A 21084-nucleotide genomic window follows, 5' to 3' on the forward strand; every position below is an offset into this window, starting at 1 on the left:
CCAGTTTATGCGGTATATTTACCAAAACAAATCATATGCTAAGCCATAAAACCCAACCTTCAATAAATTAAGGAACATACAGAATATGTTCTCTGGCCACATTGAAATCAAATTAGAAATTAGTAACAGTTAAGATAGGTAAGAAAACCTTAAATGTTTTGGAACTTGAACAACACACTGTAAAGTAATCCATGGGTCCAAGAAGACATTAGAAAATATTTAAAAACTGAACGATAATGAAACCATGATATCAAACTTTGTGGGATGTAACAAAAGCAGTGCTCAGAGGAAAGTCTATAGTGTAAAATGGTTCTATTTGAAAAAAAGAAAGGTATAAAAACCAATGACCTGAAATTCCAATTTAAGAAGAGAAAGACCAAAATTAACTCACAACACAAGGAAGGAAATAATAAAGAGCTCAAATCTGTGAAACAGAAAATGAAGAAGATTAATGAGGCCAAGTTCAAGTTTAAAAAACTTGGTCATCACCAATTTGCTTTGCTATTTGTCCTCTCTCTCATTCTCTGTTGGTCTAATTTATCCCACTTAATGGAGTTTTTTTTTTTTTTTCAAAGAACAAGCATTTTGTTTTACTGATTTTTCTTTATGTTCTTTTAGCCTACAGGTATTAAAAGGACAACACAATATTATACTTTTATGCCAACAAATTTGACAACCTAGATGAAAAAGATAAATTTCTTGAAAAAATCCAGTTGCTAAAATTGACACAAAAGGGAACAGAAAATCTGAAAAGGAAAAAAAAAAATCAAATCTCCTCACTAAATCCCGGCTGCAAAACCCAAAGACCTATAGCTATTAAAGAAACTGATGATCAAAACCCTGCCCACAAAGAGTGCTCCAAGCCCAGATGGTATTCTGGGTGTGTTGTACCAAACATCAAAGGAAGGAATACTACCAATGCTATATTCTTTTCAAAAGTAAAGGAGGAGGGAATGTTTCCAAACTAGTTTTATAAAGCCAATACCCTAAAACCACAGTGATAAGTAATAAGGGGCTGCTGGGACAGGGGGAGTAGAATCCAGGTAAAGGAAAATCAGGAGTTTGGCAGGCAGGGTGGGCTGCATTTTTAAATATGGTGGTCCTCTCTTTCAGCAAGTGACGTCTGAGGAAGAAATACTTGAAGCAGGCCAAGGCCCTTGAGGAAGTATGTCTGCACAGCAAAGCCCTAAGGCAGAAATATGCCAAACAACATCAAGGAGGTAAGAGTGGGATCCTGTAGGCAAATGTGTAAGTTATCAACACAATGCAAAGGATGACCTCTTAGTATTAATGTTCATCAAATACAATGAGGACCCTGGATTTAGCAAAGTGGGCATCACCGGTGACCTTAAAGAGAGAGGTTTTGTGGGACTGGTTGGGCTGGAGAAGGTTTCAGAGAGAATGGGAAAACTGGATTTATGGAGTATATAGACACCTCTGGTGATGCTTTGTGCTTCAGAGCGAAAGAAAAAATGGGGCAGTACATGGAGAGGGAAGTGGGGTCAAGGGTTTTTTGTTTGTGTTTAAGACAGGAAAGCAGCAGGTTTCTATGCTGAAGAAGAAGATCCTAAAGAGTTAAACAGATACCCTGTAAGAAAAGAGTACTGCTAGAGGCAAGCTCTTGGCCCCAGGTCAGGTTCGTCTCACACAGAAGTGTTGCGCTTACCGTGATCTTGCCTGTCCCCTAAGAATTCTGAGGTCTTCTAAAATCAGCCAGTGACATCAATACTTTATGACATATGGCATTATGAAAATATGTTTGCTATTTCACTGAATGATTAACATAAATAATTACTAGAGCATTGGAGAAAGTTAGACCAAACTCTTGAAACTTGTCCAAGGTGCCTGTGATTTCTTTAGTGATCCAAAGGAATGCTCCAAGAGACTCTTTCTCTTTTGTTTCTTCTTCACTGCTTTGTGTTTCATGGATCGTTTTTGCTCTCTTTGGGGCACTTGATCAAAAATTTCTTTTTCTTGATTCAGGTTCAATTTCATATAATGCCTTTATGGGCTCATACAACTTCATTTCTCAAGTTTTAAAAAATGGAGTCTATGGCAAATGCTCCCTTTAAGAATGTGTGCATGGGATTTTTATTTTCCTGAGGCTGTTGCCACAGATTTTTGGCACTGATACTACAGATACTGAACTAATTAAAGATTTAAAACACATTGTTAGGCATTTAGAGCCACACTCTGAAGGTTAATTTAAAAGAAATAATTAGAAAACTCAAAGCAAATTCTGTACCGTAGAGAGAGTTTTGTGGTAAGAGTCAAGAATCACAAAATGTTTTTATTAGTTGTAATTACTTTGGTCTCCTAACCAGGAAGATATTAACAACACACGAGATTTACTGCCAACTTATATAGTACGCACAAGTCAGATCCAACACTCAATAAGAATTGATTAGTAAAGTAGGAGGGTAAGAACCCATGAGGCTCTAGTTTTCATTACCCCAATGGAGGAATGATGGATAGCAAACTCAAGTCAGGATTCAAGAGCCTACAAAATATACCAAAACATGCACTAAGAAGTGGTTCGCTAAAGACTGAGCTAAAATGGAGTGCAGAAGTTAATAATCTACTTTGAATTAACTAGCCTGTTTTTGGCTTATCAAACAAATCTTATAAGAAGTTATGATTCTTCTAACAATAATAATAATGACATGATAATTCTCTCCAAATACTGGATGCAAAAGAGGCATAAGATCTATATGTTCAGGGTTCTTCCAGAGGGCAGACTGGAGAGACTGGAGAAAAGTTAAAAGTACATTGTGGGTCAACATAAAAAAGAACTTTCTGAGAATCAGAGGAGACAAAGGACGAGGTGTTAATTCTTCATTTGAATTACTCAGAAACAAAGAAAAATTTAGCAGAGACTCCTATTTTGAACTGGAACTACAAATTTTAAATTTATTAAAGTTTTATTTAGTTTTTTTGAGAGACAGCAAGCAAGCGAGCAGGTGAAGGGCAGAGAGAGTGAGAAAGAATCCCAAGCAGGCTCCACACTGTCAGCATGGAGCTCGATGCGGGACTTCAACCCACAAATGGCAAGATCATGACCTGAGCCGAATCAAGAGTCAGATGCTTAACTAACTGAGCCACCAAGGTGCCCCTGAAAATACAGATCTTAAAAATAAACCCTTAAAATAAAAATAAAAATAAAAAACCCTTAAAATAAAAATAAAACCCTTAAAATTAAAATAAAAAATTTTTAATAAAAAATTAAAAAAATATATAACTTTGTGTCAAACTTATTTTGAAAACTAGCTGACTTAATAGTCTAATGACTACAAATAACTTATCTCCTAGAGCTTCACTCTGCTCATCTGTAATAAGGATAGCTTTCCTTCAAGGTTATTTAGGGAAAAAAAATCAATGTGGTAAGCGTCAGCGTTCCATAAGTGTTCAATCAATTGCTATAATTCTAAAAAGTTATTAAAGGCTTCCAAATTTGTTCTACAGTTAGATAAATAAAGCAATGACATCAGTCCAGGAAAACAAAACAAGTCTCGTGTTTGAAAAGAGCTGGCGGAAGGACATGTATCTGTTACTTCAAGGAAAGCACCAAAGCTGAGATCCCTGGTTCAGTTTCTTTAAAATGTTATCAAGTGGCCTTTGGTCTCCCAAAAAGTTCCCTCAGACATGCTTTGTGTAGAAATCTTTCCCCCCCAAAAACCCTTTTCAATGTCATGACCCTAAAAAGCACTTTTCAGTTTGCTGGAATAAAAACAAGACCGGAATGATAAAGATAAGACTTGACAGAGCAAACCACATTATATTCACTATAACGCAGGGTCATTAGTTTTTAAAAATATCTAATGCTAAGAAAAAGAATACGTACAGAAGTGCTTATATCCTCTAAATTTAACCTGCAGTAACCAATAAAACATTTTAATGTCTAAACACAGGAAATGCTGAACTTCAAGATTAAACCACAGTAATTTATTATAAATAAATAACTATCCCATAAATAAGTTTACTCTAATGACACAAGGCTTTTTCCTCTTGCCTGGTGCTTCTAAAGTGATCGAGTCAAGCTGTTTTCCATGAAGAAAATAAAGGCAGCATCTCAGAGTTTGAATTATTATGTGTTTTACTATAGTTGTCTTTTTAGTCTATGGAAGCACTCTGCTACACTTTGGTTTTTAGCTTGGTCGTGTTTTTTACTTAAGTTTCCAACCTCGCTTCAAATTACCAGTTGACCGTCGCATAGTGTAATGAAGTTGGTGGATTAGTTGAAATTAAAACCCAGAATCCTCTTTACCACCCTTCTTTTCAAGCACAGATCAATTATTTATGACCAAGTTCACCAACACTATGTTTTAATTTACGAAGCAGTCCATTTGAAAGCAGCTATAAATAAAGTAAATAGAATCTGGCCTCAGAACTTTTTGACCCCACACAGCATTGAAAGGAGATGGAAGGAAAGAAGCAAAGGAAGAAATACAAGAGGAGGAAAGAAAAATAAAAGAACAAAAGAGACCAATATCCACTGAGCTGCATCTATGCCAGAATCTTCCACAGAAAAGATTTCATTTATTCTCCACTAACCTGACATTATTTCACTTAATTCTCACTAGCTCATAAAGCAGAAACTGTATTCCCCTTATGTAAGACCAAGAAACTATAGATCAAAAAGGCTAAATTGCTTACTGGGGGTCACGGAATCAGTAAGAAAACCAGAATTTGACCTGGGTTATCGGTGTGATTCCAGCACCTGGCACTTCTTCTATCAGATGAAACAATTTCTACTATTTCTAAATATGAGTAGTTCAGGAATTTTCAAAATAATGAAAATATATTTAAAAAAATTTTTTTATTTTATTTTATTAAAAATTTTTTTTTTCAACGTTTATTTATTTTTGGGACAGAGAGAGACACAGCATGAACAGCGGAGGGGCAGAGAGAGAGGGAGACACAGAATCAGAAACAGGCTCCAGGCTCTGAGCCATCAGCCCAGAGCCCGACGCGGGGCTCGAACCCACGGACTGCGAGATCGTGACCTGGCTGAAGTCGGACGCTTAACCGACTGCGCCACCCAGGTGCCCCTTAAAAAAAATTTTTAATGTTTATTTTTGAGAGAGAAACAGAGCGTGAGCAGAGGATGGCGGGGGGGGGGGGGGGGGGGGGGAGGGAGGGAGAGAGAAAGGAGAGAGAGAATTCGAAGCAGGCACCAGGCCCTGAGCTGTCAGCACAGAACCCGACACGGGGCTCCAACTCACAAACCACAAGATCATGACCTGAGCCAAAGTCGGACGCCCAACCGTTGGAGCCACACAGGTGCCCCATGTTTTTTTTTTTTTAACGTTTATTTTTGAAAGAGAGAGAGGAGAGAGCAACCGAACATGGGGGAAGGGCAGACAGAGGGAAACACAGAAACTGAAGCAGGCTCCGGGGCTCTGAGCTGTCAGCACAGAGCCCGATGCAGGGCTCGAACCCACAAACCGTGAGATATGACCTGAGCCGAGGTCAGATGCTTAACCAACTGAGTCACCCAGGTGCTCCGAAACAATGAAAATGAATTAAATAATATTTCCAAAGTATAACCCAAATAGCAAAACACCATCCATAGAACCATTTTTTCAACTACCTGTAAGAACTGCGAGTGTAAGTTTGGCACCGTTATGCTTTAAGACGTATATGAAATCACATGGAAAACAGCTGGAACACCTCACAAGGAAATGGCCTGCAGAGAATACTGAAGCCGTAACCAGAAGCAAGACAAAGAGAATGTCCAGTCCTAATAATCTCTTACCTGCTGTACTTCACTTTCTCCATTTGAGATTTTCTCAGTGTAAACAAAGGAGTTGAATATCCGCTGCAACAGAAAGAAAATAAACAAACATTAGTTCTTCTAAAGACAGCCATTTTCTTTTTCTTTTTAATTTTATTTATATCCAAGTTAGTTAACATATAGCGTAATAATGGTTTCAGGAGTAGAACTTGGTGATAGAACACTTACATACAACACCCGGTGGTCATCCCAGCAAGTGCCCTCCTTAATGTCCATTCCCCCTGCCCCCATCTCCCTCCATCAACTCTCGATTTGTTCTTGTTATTTAAGAGTCTGTAATTGTTTGCCTCCCTATCATCTTTTTCCTTCCTTTCCCCTATGTTCATCTGTTTTGTTTCTTAAATTCCACATTAAAGACAGTCATTTTCTAATGACAGTGTGTGTGCACATGAATAATTTGTTTACAAAACAGAATCAAGCAGAAAAAAATTTAATTAAAATAGTTATTTTACACAAAGAAATCCAAATATCAGTCAAAGTCAATCACACTTACATGAGCAATACCCAGGCACTTCCGTAGTGAAATAAACCAGATGTTACACTATACTTTTCATTTTCAAAAATACATTTAATTATAGATTTCCGGAGCCCATGCCATTTTATCCAAGTGGTATAATCTGACAAAGTTGTGTTTCTCATTTGAATTCTGCACTCCCTGAATGCTGTAATTGTTTACAGACACTAAACTCTAACGCAATAAAGCTCTTTAAAAGGGATTCTTTCCATAACTTCTCATGTCCCTGGGTCCCACCAGTACCTACCCAATATTATCTATCACCTTCGTTACCCAAGCACCCCCTTGGGAGGGTAACATAATAGGGCTTGCCAAATATGTGCAGCCTTAAGATCCAGTTCTTACATGCCAGGAAATGGGACAGCCGTGCCAGGACACTAGTCCAAACTATGACATACAAGCACAAACGCTCTTCCACTGCTCTCTGCCTAGCTAGTACCCACCCCCTCCATACATGGCCTGTGTTTAAAACCTCTCTGCAGACTTAGGACTTTACCAGACCCTACCCATTACTGAGCAATCACTAGAGATTAATATATAACAAACTGAAGAAATTAGAATCCAAGATACGTATCTGTTAGAGGCGCAAAAAAAAAAAAAAAAAGCAGCAGGCTCCTCATTTATCCTAAAACTTTAAAGATACCATTGAACTCTCCAGGTGAGTAAGGAGTCAGACCTGGAGATATTAGCCAAAATTTCTCTTTTTCCTTTCTATCCTACAGCCAAGGGTTTGTCAGCATCTGGGACAGCTTCCCAGACAGCCTAACACACCTGCATGGTTGTGGTGAGGAAGACAAGTGCCAAGTTTACCAAGTGCTGTGCAAAAGAGGAACGATAAGGTGCTGGGGAAGGGGGGGCGGGGGGGAAGGATTGTGACCGAATGGGATGGAATTACAGTCTGCAAATGTCTAATTATGAATTATCATAATTTTACCAGGCACTACTCATTCATTCAACAGATGTCTCTTTTCTCTTTCTTCCCTAAAAACGTCTCTATTGATAGGAAAGTTCTACTAGGTAATGAATGCTTACTATAGGCAGACACTATTCTAAGCATGTTATATCTATTTACTTATTTGAATCTCATAAAACACCTTTGTGATGAGCACTATTATTATCTCCATTACACAGAGAAAAGAAGCAGGTTTGTTGCGTGTCTAATGCAATGCACATATTGTACCTTATATGTGCATCCTATTTAATCTTTATAAGAAAATTCCTGCAGCTTTAAAGATGAAAAACTAACACGCTGGGAGGTTAAATAGCTTACCCAGAGTCCCTTGGCAAGGCTGGAATTTGAACCCAGGCAGAGTGACTCGAGATCTGGTGCTCCTAACTCTATGATCTCTTGAGAATTTGCCACATGGTTGCCTGACATATATTAAAAAACACTTCTGTCAGGAGCTGGTACCCAAATATATGTACCTTACATGCAATTCCATAACTCAAAAGGCTCTACAAATCAGAAGTTTCACATAACACCTTTGTTAGCAAAATATGACATGACCGGATTTTACTTGGGAGTAAATACTAACCCCAACCAATGGGTACTTATAGTCTTTATTAAGCCTCTTAGTGTGAATGTTCGTTCATTAATTTTGATGCAGATATCTTAATGCATCTGATTACGGGGTTCTGTTAGAGACCTCACTGGCAGTGTTTTATCATGAAGGGGCATTAGTATTCTGAACCCTAAGATCCCGTTTTGGGAAAGGGATTAGAAACTCGTTAACCTCATTCCTACAACCTGAAGTTCTGTTTTCTGATTGCAACAGAAATTATTAGTTTAATAGATTATAACATTTTTAGAAGCTGAGTCTGTGTCACTGCCATCTACTTTCCCAGACCATCTTCCGTATTTTTATGCAATTTGATTTTCAAAACCTACCCAGCACCATGAGAACATTGACTAAAAATGAACACAATTCATGTTGTGTCTCCAGATCTCGATGAGTGTTGCCAGTTGTCTTATTTCTGTGATCTTCCAGTTGAGACCTTATGTGGCCTGTCCGGGAAGGTGCCCCCCGTCCAAAAGGTGACTGATGGAAGAACACACGAGACAGCCCTGGGAAGCACACCACATCCGCCCACCAACGGCCAAACCTAATGAAGAATAAGATCATATCCTTCTCTCTTTTTTTTTTTTTTTGGTTAAAATAAAAATTCCTCACTTGTAAAAAGGCATATATGTTGGGAAGTGTTCACAAGGCTGTGTTTCCGTCCCTGCTTCACTCATTTAGCATTTTAACAATTATCGATAATGATTGCCAATGCTTTCATACAGATCTTTTTATGCCATAGAAGCGTTTTTATATTCTCTGCACTTAACTGCTGGATAGATAAAAGAAAATTTAAAAAGCAAGAAAGATGATTTAGATATGAACAGCACTAATTCTGTAGACTACCTACTTTATACAACCCTCTAACCTGCAGAAAGTGAAATCACCTGCAAGGGTAATAGTTTGGGGCTATCACCAAAGCCAACAATTTTTGCCCCTCTTTTCCCCCAAGCAGGGGAGGGGTGGTAGAGGCCAAAAGGACCTGGACAAGGAACTTACGACTCAACAGGTCAGCCAGCCATGTCTGGTGCAAGGTTAAAAGTTTGGACTTGTGTGTGTGCACAAGATCTCAAGGTACAGAGTAAGTTTTCACTACTCTGTAGGTCAAGTTCTAGCTTAAAATGCAGGGCCTGCTAAGCCAAGCTCTCAAAGGCTTAGGCTTAGGTCTTTTATAGTTTACCATTTCACATAAAGGATCACATTTGATCTCCACAGTAACCCTATGTGGCAGACAGGGCAAGGATGTGAATCCAAATTTTACAGACTGAAAGCTACAGCTCAAACATTAGAAAATGTTATCACAGGTTAAAAAAGAAAAAAAAAATCTAGTGCTGAGGTCTGAACCCAGGGCTTGCGTTAAAAACAAGCACTGATTTTAGTGAAGCTATGAAATTTGTTCCCATCACCTTTTCTTCAGAATAATCTAGGAATCCTATACTTGCATGTAGAAAAAATGAGTATTGGGGATTTTTTCCTACCATTTTAAGCAGGATATAATGTGCTGGAATAACAATACATGTATCTAATTATCTGATGTCTGTCTACATACACACACACACACACACACACAAACCAGTGAGTGGAGTAACTAAGAGTCCCAGCCAAAGGTTTGTTTGGTTACATGAAGTTGTGGAAGGAAGAGAATACAAAGTTGAGTTTCTTGATTGTTACAGGCACTTGAAAAATGAAAATGAAGTTGTCTTAAACCATGAAAATGGTGAGCAACCCTAACAGGTCAGATTGCCTGGTGCTCTTGGATGATTTGCTCACTGTAACAGGGTTAGGGTACGGCTGGGCGGGGTGGACATTCTGTCCTCCGTTTCCAAGGTATCTCCCAATTCCCTGGAGAACAATTCCAGAAATCTGAACTCTTAATTTGAGCACAACCTGGAGGGAGTCTGAAGAAACTCTCCCCAGTGTACAAATCTCTGGAAGGAAAGGCAAAGATGCTGCCTGCCTCTGCCCATTACGCTTTCTCATTCTCAGATATTGTAAGTAAAAACGGGTTTTACTGTAAGGTGAAAAGATCATTAAAAACGGGTGAGGAGTTTTAAAAAGTTATTTTAAGTAAAAATATTTCACTGAATCCTCTTTATCAATTTACTTCCACAATCAAAAGAAAACAAGATACCTCATTTTTATGCTCATGAGAACAGAATACTCTGGACAAAAATGACCTTTCCCTCATTAATACACACTTTGGCAAGCTAGCAGTATCTTCTAGACTTAATTAGATGCATATCCCATGACCCAGCATTTCCCATCTTTGGCATACACTGAGGAGAAATGTGTTCATATATTTATCAAAAGAGAAGCAGAAGAATGCTCATTGCAGTACTACTCATGAGAGCTCCAACCTGGAAAATATCCAAATGCCTATCAGCACCAGAACAAACTGTGGTGTGTTCACACTATGAAATGTTCAGCGATAGCAACGAACACACAACTGCAAACATGCATCGACATGGTGATACTCACAAACATAATATTAAGTGAAAGCAGCCAAACACTACAATGCGAAGTGTACAATTCTATTTACGGCAAATTCAAAACCAAGCAAAGCTCATCTATCTTGTCAGAAGTCAGGATAGTGGTTATCCTTTGTGGGAGAATGAACAGAACAGGGCACGAAGATGGCTTCTCGGATGCTGCAATATTCCATTTCTTGATCCGGGTGCCTGTTATAAGGATGTATTCACTTTTATGAGAATTCATCAGGCACCCCTGTGTACTTTTCTGTATGTATGTTATACTAAAATAAATTTAAACATACATTTCTAGGCAGTCTCTTTAAAATAACCCTAGTCAAATGTTTTCCTACGTTTTCAAAATTATTTATGCATAGAAAAGGGAAAAGAATCTATTAACTGGATAGAATACTATAAATACTCAAAAATCTATACCCAATCAGTAATCTAGATGAAATTGGGACTGTACCAAGTAGAATCACCTAGTAATTCACAGATAAGGTCTCCGATGAGCCTTCCCTGAGGCTACATATTAATTGCTCCCTCATATTCTAAGTATGTAACATTACTCAGTTCTTGAGCTTCCCATCCAGTGCCACTGTACTAACTTGAATTTTTAGCAAGAAAAAAAAAAGGTGTCTTTATGGGAGTTTCATCCAGCCTGCATATTCTAAACTTACAACACAATTTAATCAAATCTCCTCTTTGCATATTCTGTTCTTTTATTTCCTAAAGCACTGCCTTCCTCCTCCTCCCCCAGAGAGGAAGTTCAACTCATGAAGTTAGAAATGAAAGAGTCACGTAACAATTGAATACAACTCCCCCTACCTCTACTGTAAGAGAAGGAAAAATATCCCGGGATGGGCACGCGTGTGCATCTATGTCCTCCCCTACCTCTTAAGGGTTGCACCTCAGTCATTCTCTGTCCCCACTCCACCTACTCCTATCTGCCATCTCTTTCGGTCCCAAATGTATTTAATTGAGCCTGCTTAAACAGATGGCAAGAGAACCTGCTTTGCTGGAACAGGAACAATTACATGAGTGTTTAATAAGATGGTCAGTCCAGACAGTTGGTTCCACCTTCACGCCTCCAACAGCTCTGCCAAATCTTAACTAGATATTTAAATGAATGGTATAGCACAACAGCACAGTGAAGAAATGAATACCTCTACAAGCCTAATGAAATTCTGTTGTCTCCCCTCCCTGATCTTTGCTAAGAAAACGCAGAACTGAGTTTTTATTCACAGGCTTATTCTCTTGATGTTTACAGGTCTCTGTTGCAAGCCAATTTGGCTGACAGTTAACTAATAACTTCATTCAGCTCTGGATCTCTTCCTAGGATTCTAGGAATTGTGGCCAAAGGGGAGGAAAATATAGATTACCACCATTATGTCAAGAAGCTGACCAACATTAGTCATTAAAAGACAAAGTGCTGTCGTTACAACAAACTCCAACAATCTCTGGGCAGGGAGTTAACAGCAACCAAATTTAAGTGTTGCAGGAAAAAAAAACCCCAAAAAACAAAAAACATACAATGACTTTATTTTCCCCTACGCACACCTCATGCATAATCTTTCAGTAGGCTTTTAAGGGATCCCTCCTGCCCAGATTAGACATTGTCTGATTTTTACCAGATTGTTTAGCCTCACATTGTTAAACATATGGCAGGTCCAGAAAAATGACCTTATCTGTGGAAGCTCATCATTCTTCATTTTGAAATCATGGATCGGGTGCTACAAATCTTGGTCATTTTCTCAAATCTCTAAACTTGTTCATTCTGGATAGAAGTGGCTCAAGAAAATAGTTTTCCAAGAGTACTGAAAAGATTTCCGCTAAAAAGCACAATAAAAAATAACCTAGAGGCACTTGGCTGGCTTAGTAGGTTGAGCATCTGACTTCGGCTCAGGTCATGATCTCATGGGTTGTGAGTTCAAACCCCGCATTGGGCTCTGTGTGGCCAGCTGGGAGCCTGGAGCCTACTTTAGATTCTGTGTCTCCCTCTTTCTCTACCCCTCCCCCACTTGCACTTTGTCTCTCTCTCTCTCTCTCTCTCTCTCTCTCAAAAATAAACATTAAATTTTTTTTTCAAATATACAAGTATTGTTCTAATTACATGTGTTGGGGGTGGGGGTATATTACATATAATTATGTTGTCATATTATCAAGGGCCCAGAATGGATTCAGGTGCTTTACAACATATTTCATTTAATACTTACAACAACCCTTCATATAAGTTACTATGTACTCATTTTACAGAGGAGGAAACTGAGCTTCTGACACTCTAACTTGTCCACAATTGAACATTACTAAGAAAGTGGCTGAGTCTAGATGTTAAATTTGCCTTACCCTAAAGTTTATATATTGTCTTCTAAGTAAATACCATTTTTTTTTAATGGTTATTTGTGAAAGAGAGAACTCAAGCAGGGGAATGGCAGAGAGGGAAGGGGATAGAGAATCTGAAGCAGGCTCTGTACTGAGAGCAGCGATCCCGATGCGGGGCTCAAACTCATGAACCATGAGACCGTGACCAGCACCTAAGTCGGACCCTCAACCAACTGAGCCACCCAGGTGCCCCTACGTAAATACCATCTTAATAGAGAAAAGTTATTCAAAATCTAGAAAGTGCCCAAAATAGGAATAGGGCTTCCCTGTGAATATTGAATCTAGAATAGATCTTCTTTCCTCCCCACCCCACTCCCATCTCAAAATGGAGCATGTTTCCTTTATAATGGATAAGGACGAACATTCTTCAGAGTAACCACACTCATGAAAAGGGGCATACATTCAGTTACAACTAACTAAACTCCACAAAAAACTAGATCACTACCCTGAGAGCTTTCACTGAAAAAAATAAATACAAGGGCTTATGCTTGATCCTCACCATAAAAATCAGATCCTGAACACCACGGTGACTTGGAAGAAACAGGGCTATTCCCATTTCATGACAAAGGGCAGTGCGTAGGAAATGAAAAGCATGGCAGAGGAAGAGGCGGGGACTGGGAATTTAAAACTAATCAGCACACAACAGACAACCCTGTGCAAATGGTACACTGGGTACACATTTCCCAGCCCAACAGATTTCCTTATTTTAAGGTTGTATATATAAAAAAATGATAACAGCTACCGCTTACTATCTGTCTGGCACTAGGTACTTTTCACATATATTAACTCACTTAACCTCATGAACGTGAAAAGGCATTTCAATTGACTGCACTAGGGGTGCCTGGGTGGCTCAGTCAGTTGAGCATCTGGCCCTCGATTTTGGCTTAGGTGGTGATCTCAGGGTCATAGGATTGAGCCCTGCATCTGGCTCTATGCTGAGCATGAGGCCTACTTGGGATCCCTGACCCCACCTACCGCCACTTCTCTCTCTGCCCCTCATCCACTCTCACTCAAAAAAAAAAAAAAAAAAAAAAAAAAAAAAAGCACTAAAAACATTATGAATTTATTTCACATGCTATCTTGATATTCTATCATTACTCTATTGTTAATCTGTTAAGAATATTTTCTGAATGATAGTAATTCCACGACAGTTGGAGGTACAGGGGGAGCAAAATTACCTGTATCAAACTGAAGTCCTAGCTCATTCTTAACAGCTTCCCACTGATGGTAATCTCTCCCTTCTCTGACCTTCTGCAGCAAAGACTCTATGCAACAATTTAAAGAATACGTTCACTGTCGAAAATTTGAAAATTTGCAAAGGAAGAAGAAGGGAAAAAAATCCATTGTCTGACTACTCAGTAAAAACTACTATTTACATTTTACTTTATTCTCTTCTACTCTTTTGGATTTCTAGGTTCTAACTTTGTTGTAAATTTTTGATAAAAAATGTTGTAAATTTTTGATAAAAAATTTTGATAAAAAATGGTCCATGCCATGATTTCTTAGCACAGGGCATTTTACCTAGTGAGCACGAATAAGCATTTGCTTATCCATTAATCTAGGCCTTAAATCATTCAGATGATTTTGGTTGCTTACTCAACCAGCTAGAATGAATGAATGAATGAATGAATGAATGAATGTTTAAAAATTTAAACAAGGAGGAAGGTATCCTTCCAAGATAAAATATGTTCCTCTTCTTTCAACAATCTATTAACAAAGTCTCCCTCCCCCCATCTCTGTTTTTCCTTCTTTGTCTTCTTTGGGCTCTAAATACATACACACACAGCCGTTTGCATACTTCAGGTTCAGGGTTGCAAAAGAACTCAAATTAGAATTTCTTAGTCTGATGCCATTTAACTTAACACCCTTCAAGCCAACATGAGCTCTGAATAGTGAAAAGCATGTGGGAAAGTCACAAGTCAGTGACAAGTGTCACCTTTACAAAGAGCTGCCTGTTTTGGTCAACTCTATCCCTCAAAAGAAATTACAGGGGAAAAGGAACAGCCTGTAGTCTGATTTAGCAGGGAAAATCTAAAGCAATAATGTTAGCAAGCAAAATTCCTGGTCTTGATCACTTGATTTCCTGTTGGAGCATTCAAAACCAAAAGAGTGGCTAAGTAAATACAAACCCAGAGAACAAAGACAGGCAAAAGAAGCCGGAAACACTTCCCCCTAAATACAATAAAACTTCTGAAGGGTTACTGGAGTTTTGTTGTTATTTGTTGTTGTTTTGGCTTTCAAAGAGACTAAGAGAGAAAAAGGCAAGCAAATGAGTTCCACATGTTGGAAAGACTCAGCCTTTAGCCAATGTAACTTGATTATAAGTAATATTCATGACAATGCATGGCAACCTCTCAGAAGCAGAAAGTTGAGTTGCCCAAACGCTTTGTAGATGGTGCCAAATTTCCACTCCCCTGCTTCCACTCTTCGAACTCCTAATTCCTCCACTCTCCACCTCCTAGATCTCCATTAAGTCTTTTACTTTTTTGTTTCACCTTGAAAGAAAAAAGAGGGGTTATGTAGTGGCCGTGCATTTATTCTTGGGAGCTGGTGGCACTTTAAGGGTATAGCTTCAATATTCAAGCGTTCTGCGTGTGCACAAACCCATTCAAATGCGCAGGTCTTTAGGAATCCAGCCCTCAAGGACAAAGGGAACTGGAAACACTGAAATGCTTAACCTTCCAGACCTAAGCAAAGATGTTTAATTAATAACACAATCAGTCATGTCCTTTCTGAAGGTGTCAGACACCATGTAAGATGTGGCCCCATACTCTCGAGGAGCTCACTCTCTAATCAGAAGGAGAAATTAAAAATAAAGAGTGGTCAACAATGCAACACAGACTTGGTGTGAATTTCGTGTTTGCTATAGGCCCAAGGTGCTGGAGTGGGGGGTTTACGGGAGACAGACTCCAAAGAAATGGGGCTTGAGGTTGAGAGCTTGGGTGAAGAGCATTTCAGAGCATTCACAGAGAAGGCCTGGCACATAGTACGAAGTACGTGGGGCCAGGCACAAGTGTTCTACAAGCTGGGGATGCAAGAATGAGTATAACAGACAAAATCCCTGCCCACGTAGACCCTACATTCTAGGTCCCTTGGCTTCAAGATAATCTTTCTGAAGAGCTTACTATCCACTGGCCCCATATACTTGGAAATGCAGTGTCCAAAGATAAAGACATTGCTTCTTTCCCAGAAAAGCTCATATTCTAAAGAGGGACTCTGAAATCAGTAATTATGATACAAAGACAGTTTCACAAGGGGAGCTTTGGGAAATAAAACTGAACTAAATGGAACAGGAATGATAGGGCTAGACTATGGAGGTTTTTCAAGCCAGAAAGAGAAGTTGGATTTTATGCATACGGTAGGCACTTAGTAAATAGTTTTTGAGTGAGTAAATGAATAAATGTATGTTGGCCAAGAAATAAAGAGCTGCTAAAAGGATTTTTAGCTGGGAAGTGACAATGATGAAATAGGTGATTTAAGAATGTTTATATTCCACGTGCTCAGAGCCATGCACCCACTTTCCTAACTTCTCACAAAGGCAAAAAATCTAGGCCATTTAGAAACCAGTTATTATCCCAAGGGCCTGTGACAATCCTAAGAGCCAAATGAACTGGATCATCTAGCATGACACTTGAGGGACCGTGACCTGAAGTTTCCCGTGTGTCTTATCTCCTCCGTAAAGTTATAAAAATCCTCCGAGGGACAGTTTTATTCAATTGTGCAATCCCAATAGCACTTACAACAGAGCAATATTAAGGAAGGAGACTTAAAAATACTTGTTTAAAAAAATAATTTAAAAATAACTTAGTGCAAAACAACTGCTGGGTTTTAAAGCACAGTTGCAGTGTTACATCCTGAGATGAAGACGAGTTTTTGACATTTCAAACTACGCCACCATGGAGGCCATTTGGGCTGTCTCTCGCATAAGATGTTCACTGCTATCCTATCCAAATAAAGAGAATTTTCATAAATGCAATTCTGGCACAGTCTTATTTAAAAGTGATACTTTTTCAGTACAATCATTAAGCACGGGAACTGTAAACTGAAATATCACAAAACCCGAGTAATTAATAACATCAAACTGCAGCTCTGTACAAACTAGTTCATTGGCAGGGGTGGGGGGGTGGGTCAGTCATTTAGCATCCCTAGGTCTAGTGTCCCTCACCTAGAAAATGGAAAACTGAGTTGGATTATAGAAAACTCACTGATCCTAAAATTTCTATTCTACTATTGTGCTAGAATTTTACTGAAATACCAATTTGAGAAGCAACTAATGCTAGGTATTTCTGCCATATGGATGGATGTTTCAAGAAAATTACATTTGCTGAGATCTGAATTGCTATATATATATATATATATATATATATATGGACAAACCTATCTCTCAAACTTGCTACAGGAGGAGTAGCCAAGTAGTCAAAGGATTTTTTTTTTTTAAGATGAAAATTTCAATAGACAAAACCAATCTTGAGAATGGTGAGTTTAAATGTGGATGTTTAAGACATGAATCAAAGCAGTTAGCCTTTTCAGAATAAATGTGATGCTAATATGATTACATAAATGTCTCCCAGGTCCAACTGCCTGTATCGTTTTTCAGGCTCTCCCAGCAAGGGTGCCTGTCACGCATATCGAATACCATGGTAACAACCCTAGCCTGTGAAGGCTCCCGCACCACATGCCAGGATTCTCAATAATTATTAACTAACATTTTGATGAATGATGGCTCTCTGGGCTCAGATTCACAATGTAATTTTAATGAATAAATAAATGCTGGTTAGAAATGTTCTTCAAATTTTAGGGCTACAAAAATAGTGAGAGGGGAATTAAAAAAAAAACACCAAAAATCCTGTTACCAAATGGGTGGTGTCTCAGAGTTTAGATTTGTCCCCATTTTCTAAGCTGTAAGAAGGAGGTAATAGTCATAGCTACCTCACAGGGGATTTTGTGAGGTTCAATGCAGATATAGCACTTATTCCATGCATACAATAACAGCTCAATAAATGGTAACTTTTTAAAATCCTCCAAAAGGAACAATGATTCCCAGGAATAATGAGTCATTTGAGGGGCGCCCGGGTTGCTCAGTTGGTTAAGTGTCCGATTCTTGATTTTGGCTCAAGTCATGATCTCACGGTTCACGAGTTCAAGCCCCCATCAGGCTCCATGCTGACAGCGCGGAGGCTGGGTGGGATTCTCTCCTTCTCTCTCTCTGCCCCTCTCCTACTTGTTCTTGCTCTCAAAAAAAATAAACAAAAAAAAAAAGTCATTTGAGATTACCCACATCCCTATCCCAACGTCAGAAACTCTCCTACATCAGTTTTTTTGAAGCCTTATATTAAGACAAATTTAAAAGTCCCTATTTCCAGGAAATGTCTTTCACATTAGCTTGCAGTGCCTTTACAAGGTTGGCTCCCAGGCTCAACCTACTGGTTTCCTCAGATTGCTTTACGAATCCACATGCAAGAAGGGTCCTTGGGAAAATGACTTTTCCCCTTGATTACTGATGGTACCACCTAATGGGGTACACACCCGAGGGGCTGCAGGAGAGGAAGAAATGTACGAATTGGCTCTACCTTCAACAGAATCCAAGGGCTCACCTGAGACACCTTCCCAGGCCTACCCCAGAGGCAAAAACGATTAAATCCCTTTTAGTGCTATCACTGAACTTTTGTATTATATTGCAGGTAATTGTTTATAGGCACTGGTAGTGACCTCACAGGAGGCCCATGCTCACCTGGAGAGGAATGTGGGGGTGAAGGTCTGGGCTGTGGAATCATCCAGACCTCAACTCTCTCAGCTGCGTGACCAGCACAAGTTATTTAAACTTTCTGGGCCTTTTCCTCATGGAAATTTAAGCGACCTACCTCCAATCCTGCAGGGACAGGACAGATTGATAATCAGCACCTCCTAGGTGTGCTGTTAGAATTAAATGGGACAGTGTCTGGCATAGTGTTTTTGCCCAATTAAGCATAAGCTGGTAGGAAAATTGTTATCATTTTCCCTAAATATCCAGCATAATCACCAATCGATGTCCAATAAATGCTTACTGAGTAAATAAAAAAAAAATGAATACAACTCACTCATTTGACAGAAGAGGAAACTAAGTCTCAAGGAAGTCATGTGATAGGTCGCCAAAAAGGGACAGGACACTGTTTGGACACTGGCTTCTCCTAGCTTGCAGTGTGCCGCTATTACATTTTTAATATGCTGATTTCTCATGTAATTTTAAAAATCTGGCTGTACTGCATATGTAACTAAAACACTAAACCCGACTTATTTACCCCAAAATGCCAGTTGGAACAGGAAGGAAAAATATGTTACCGAAAACTACTGAACAAGGACAAAACCAGAACATCACATTATTCTCCCCAAGTAAATATTTAATTTGGATTCAGTTCTTGGAAGGGAGCATGGTATAGTGGAAAGAGTATGGGATCTGGAAGCAAGCAGGTCAGACTCTGCTCCACTACTTACTGTGGGGTTGGAGGCAGGTTGCTTGAAGTGTCCAGAGCCTCAATTTCCCCCTACCTAAAAAAGGGTGTTAGAATATCTACCTTGGGCAGAGACTGCTAATAGTTAATAAGATTTCTTTGGGGCGCCTGGGTGGCGCAGTCGGTTAAGCGTCCGACTTCAGCCAGGTCACGATCTCGCGGTCCGGGAGTTCGAGCCCCGCGTCAGGCTCTGGGCTGATGGCTCGGAGCCTGGAGCCTGTTTCCGATTCTGTGTCTCCCTCTCTCTCTGCCCCTCCCCCATTCATGCTCTGTCTCTCTCTGTCCCAAAAATAAATAAAAAACGTTGAAAAAAAAAAAAAAAGATTTCTTTTATGGGAGGGTGAAAATGTTCCAAAATTCGATTATGCTGATGGATGCACAACTCTGGAAATATTCTAAAAACCACGTAATTGTACACTTTAAATGGGTGACATTACGGAACGCAAACTTATCTCACTAGTATCTGCCTCATCGTCAGAGCTACAAAGACTTACTATCTATGTGAGGGATGCGACAGCACATAGCAGGTGCTCCATATTACATAAATTGAATTCCCATCACTGGAGTAGCGGTTATCCAATTTGAGAGGCACAACACAAATCCTGGTTTGCTTGTTATGAAATGCAGGTTCCTCGGCCCCACCTCCATAGATAAGGAGTCCACAGACCCAAGGGAGGCAAGTGTGAGGATCCTTGAGGTAGTTCTCATGGAGACGGCCTACTAATCACTGGGAAGTTCTACACCAGGGAAGCTTTCAGAACACAATACCTCTACTCTCTCTCTCTCTGAAATGTCAGCATGGTCTCTCTATACTGAATTTCTGTATAAACCCAAATTTCTGTGGAGTGTATTTTAAAGTATGATCTAGCTAAAAGAAATGTCTGTAAAAGAAGGAAAAACAGGGAGGGAGATGGAGAGAGAAATACCCACTACTGCTGGCCTCTTAAATGGGGACCGGGAGGGCATATTCCAAATCTTCAGACTATACAGCTGCTCTCCACCTGCAGTCACCACGTTCAGGATTAGAGATGAAGCAGCTTTGGATGGGGCTTCCCGAGGGGACAGGAGGAAGAAAAGCAGGAAAGCACTTTGATTTGTACCACCTCTGCCTTACCCCCACTCTGACAGGTATGTGAGTATCCTTGTTTTATAAAAGAGGAACTAAGGTTTGCCAGGACCAAGCAGTTTCCTCCAAAGTCACACATCCAACCCACAGCACAATGGAGCTGATCTTCCTACAACTCTGGACTTCCCTAGAGGCTAGGATTCAAATCTGGGACCGAGGTCTCTCAGTCCCCCAAACTTCTGCAGCAGTGAATAAGCTTCCTTTGTCCTAGCTTTAGCCTCCTTCAGCTAAATGTTCTGGAAATGCTCACCCTCCCCTCGTGGCCCAAGTTCGTTTTCTGTTTAGTGAACACAGACTCTGGCTGGATTGACTCTGAGGCAGGCTCTAGAAGCCTTAGTATTAAGACTGTCCCATCCTAAAAGCTCCCAATGCCAGGGAGAAAAAGGGAAGAATAAGCAGAAGTTGTGGGTAGTGGCCAGCAGGAAGAAGGGACATCTGACCCAATGTGAGACAAAGTTACCTGGAGCCTCGGTCCCAGCAGGAGTTATTAAAGCCTCATATGCAGAGCAGGGGAGATAGCAGGAAGGTTGGTAGGTTTGCTTGCTTTTGATCCGGGATTCACATTTGCCAATAGCCCCTCACCTGCACTTTTGATTTTCTCTACTAGAGACTTTGTACAAAGTCACAGAGACGAAATGAAAGAGGGGAAAAACGTATCCTATAACTCTCAACTATGTTTCATGAATAGATCATACTATGCTTTAAAAAACAAATATGGTGACTGGCTTACAAATGGCATGGTTAGACTGCATT

General features: G+C 39.7%; 1 protein-coding gene across 2 annotated transcripts in view; it reads right to left on the bottom strand.

The window, feature by feature from the left end:
• The window catches only part of CACHD1 (cache domain containing 1), a 214197-nt gene that overhangs the window by 121147 nt on the left and 71966 nt on the right, over positions 1-21084 (bottom strand). For both annotated transcript variants that reach the window (XR_007155029.1, XM_047872635.1), the window contains exon 2: positions 5756-5818. Coding sequence is in view for 1 of the 2 variants with exons in the window: in XM_047872635.1 (XP_047728591.1) it covers positions 5756-5818 (63 nt within the window). In the remaining variant the exon portion in view is untranslated. The remainder of the gene's footprint in view (positions 1-5755; positions 5819-21084) is intronic.

This window comes from Prionailurus viverrinus, chromosome C1 (genome assembly GCF_022837055.1).
Source record: "Prionailurus viverrinus isolate Anna chromosome C1, UM_Priviv_1.0, whole genome shotgun sequence".
Lineage (NCBI taxonomy): Eukaryota > Metazoa > Chordata > Mammalia > Carnivora > Felidae > Prionailurus > Prionailurus viverrinus.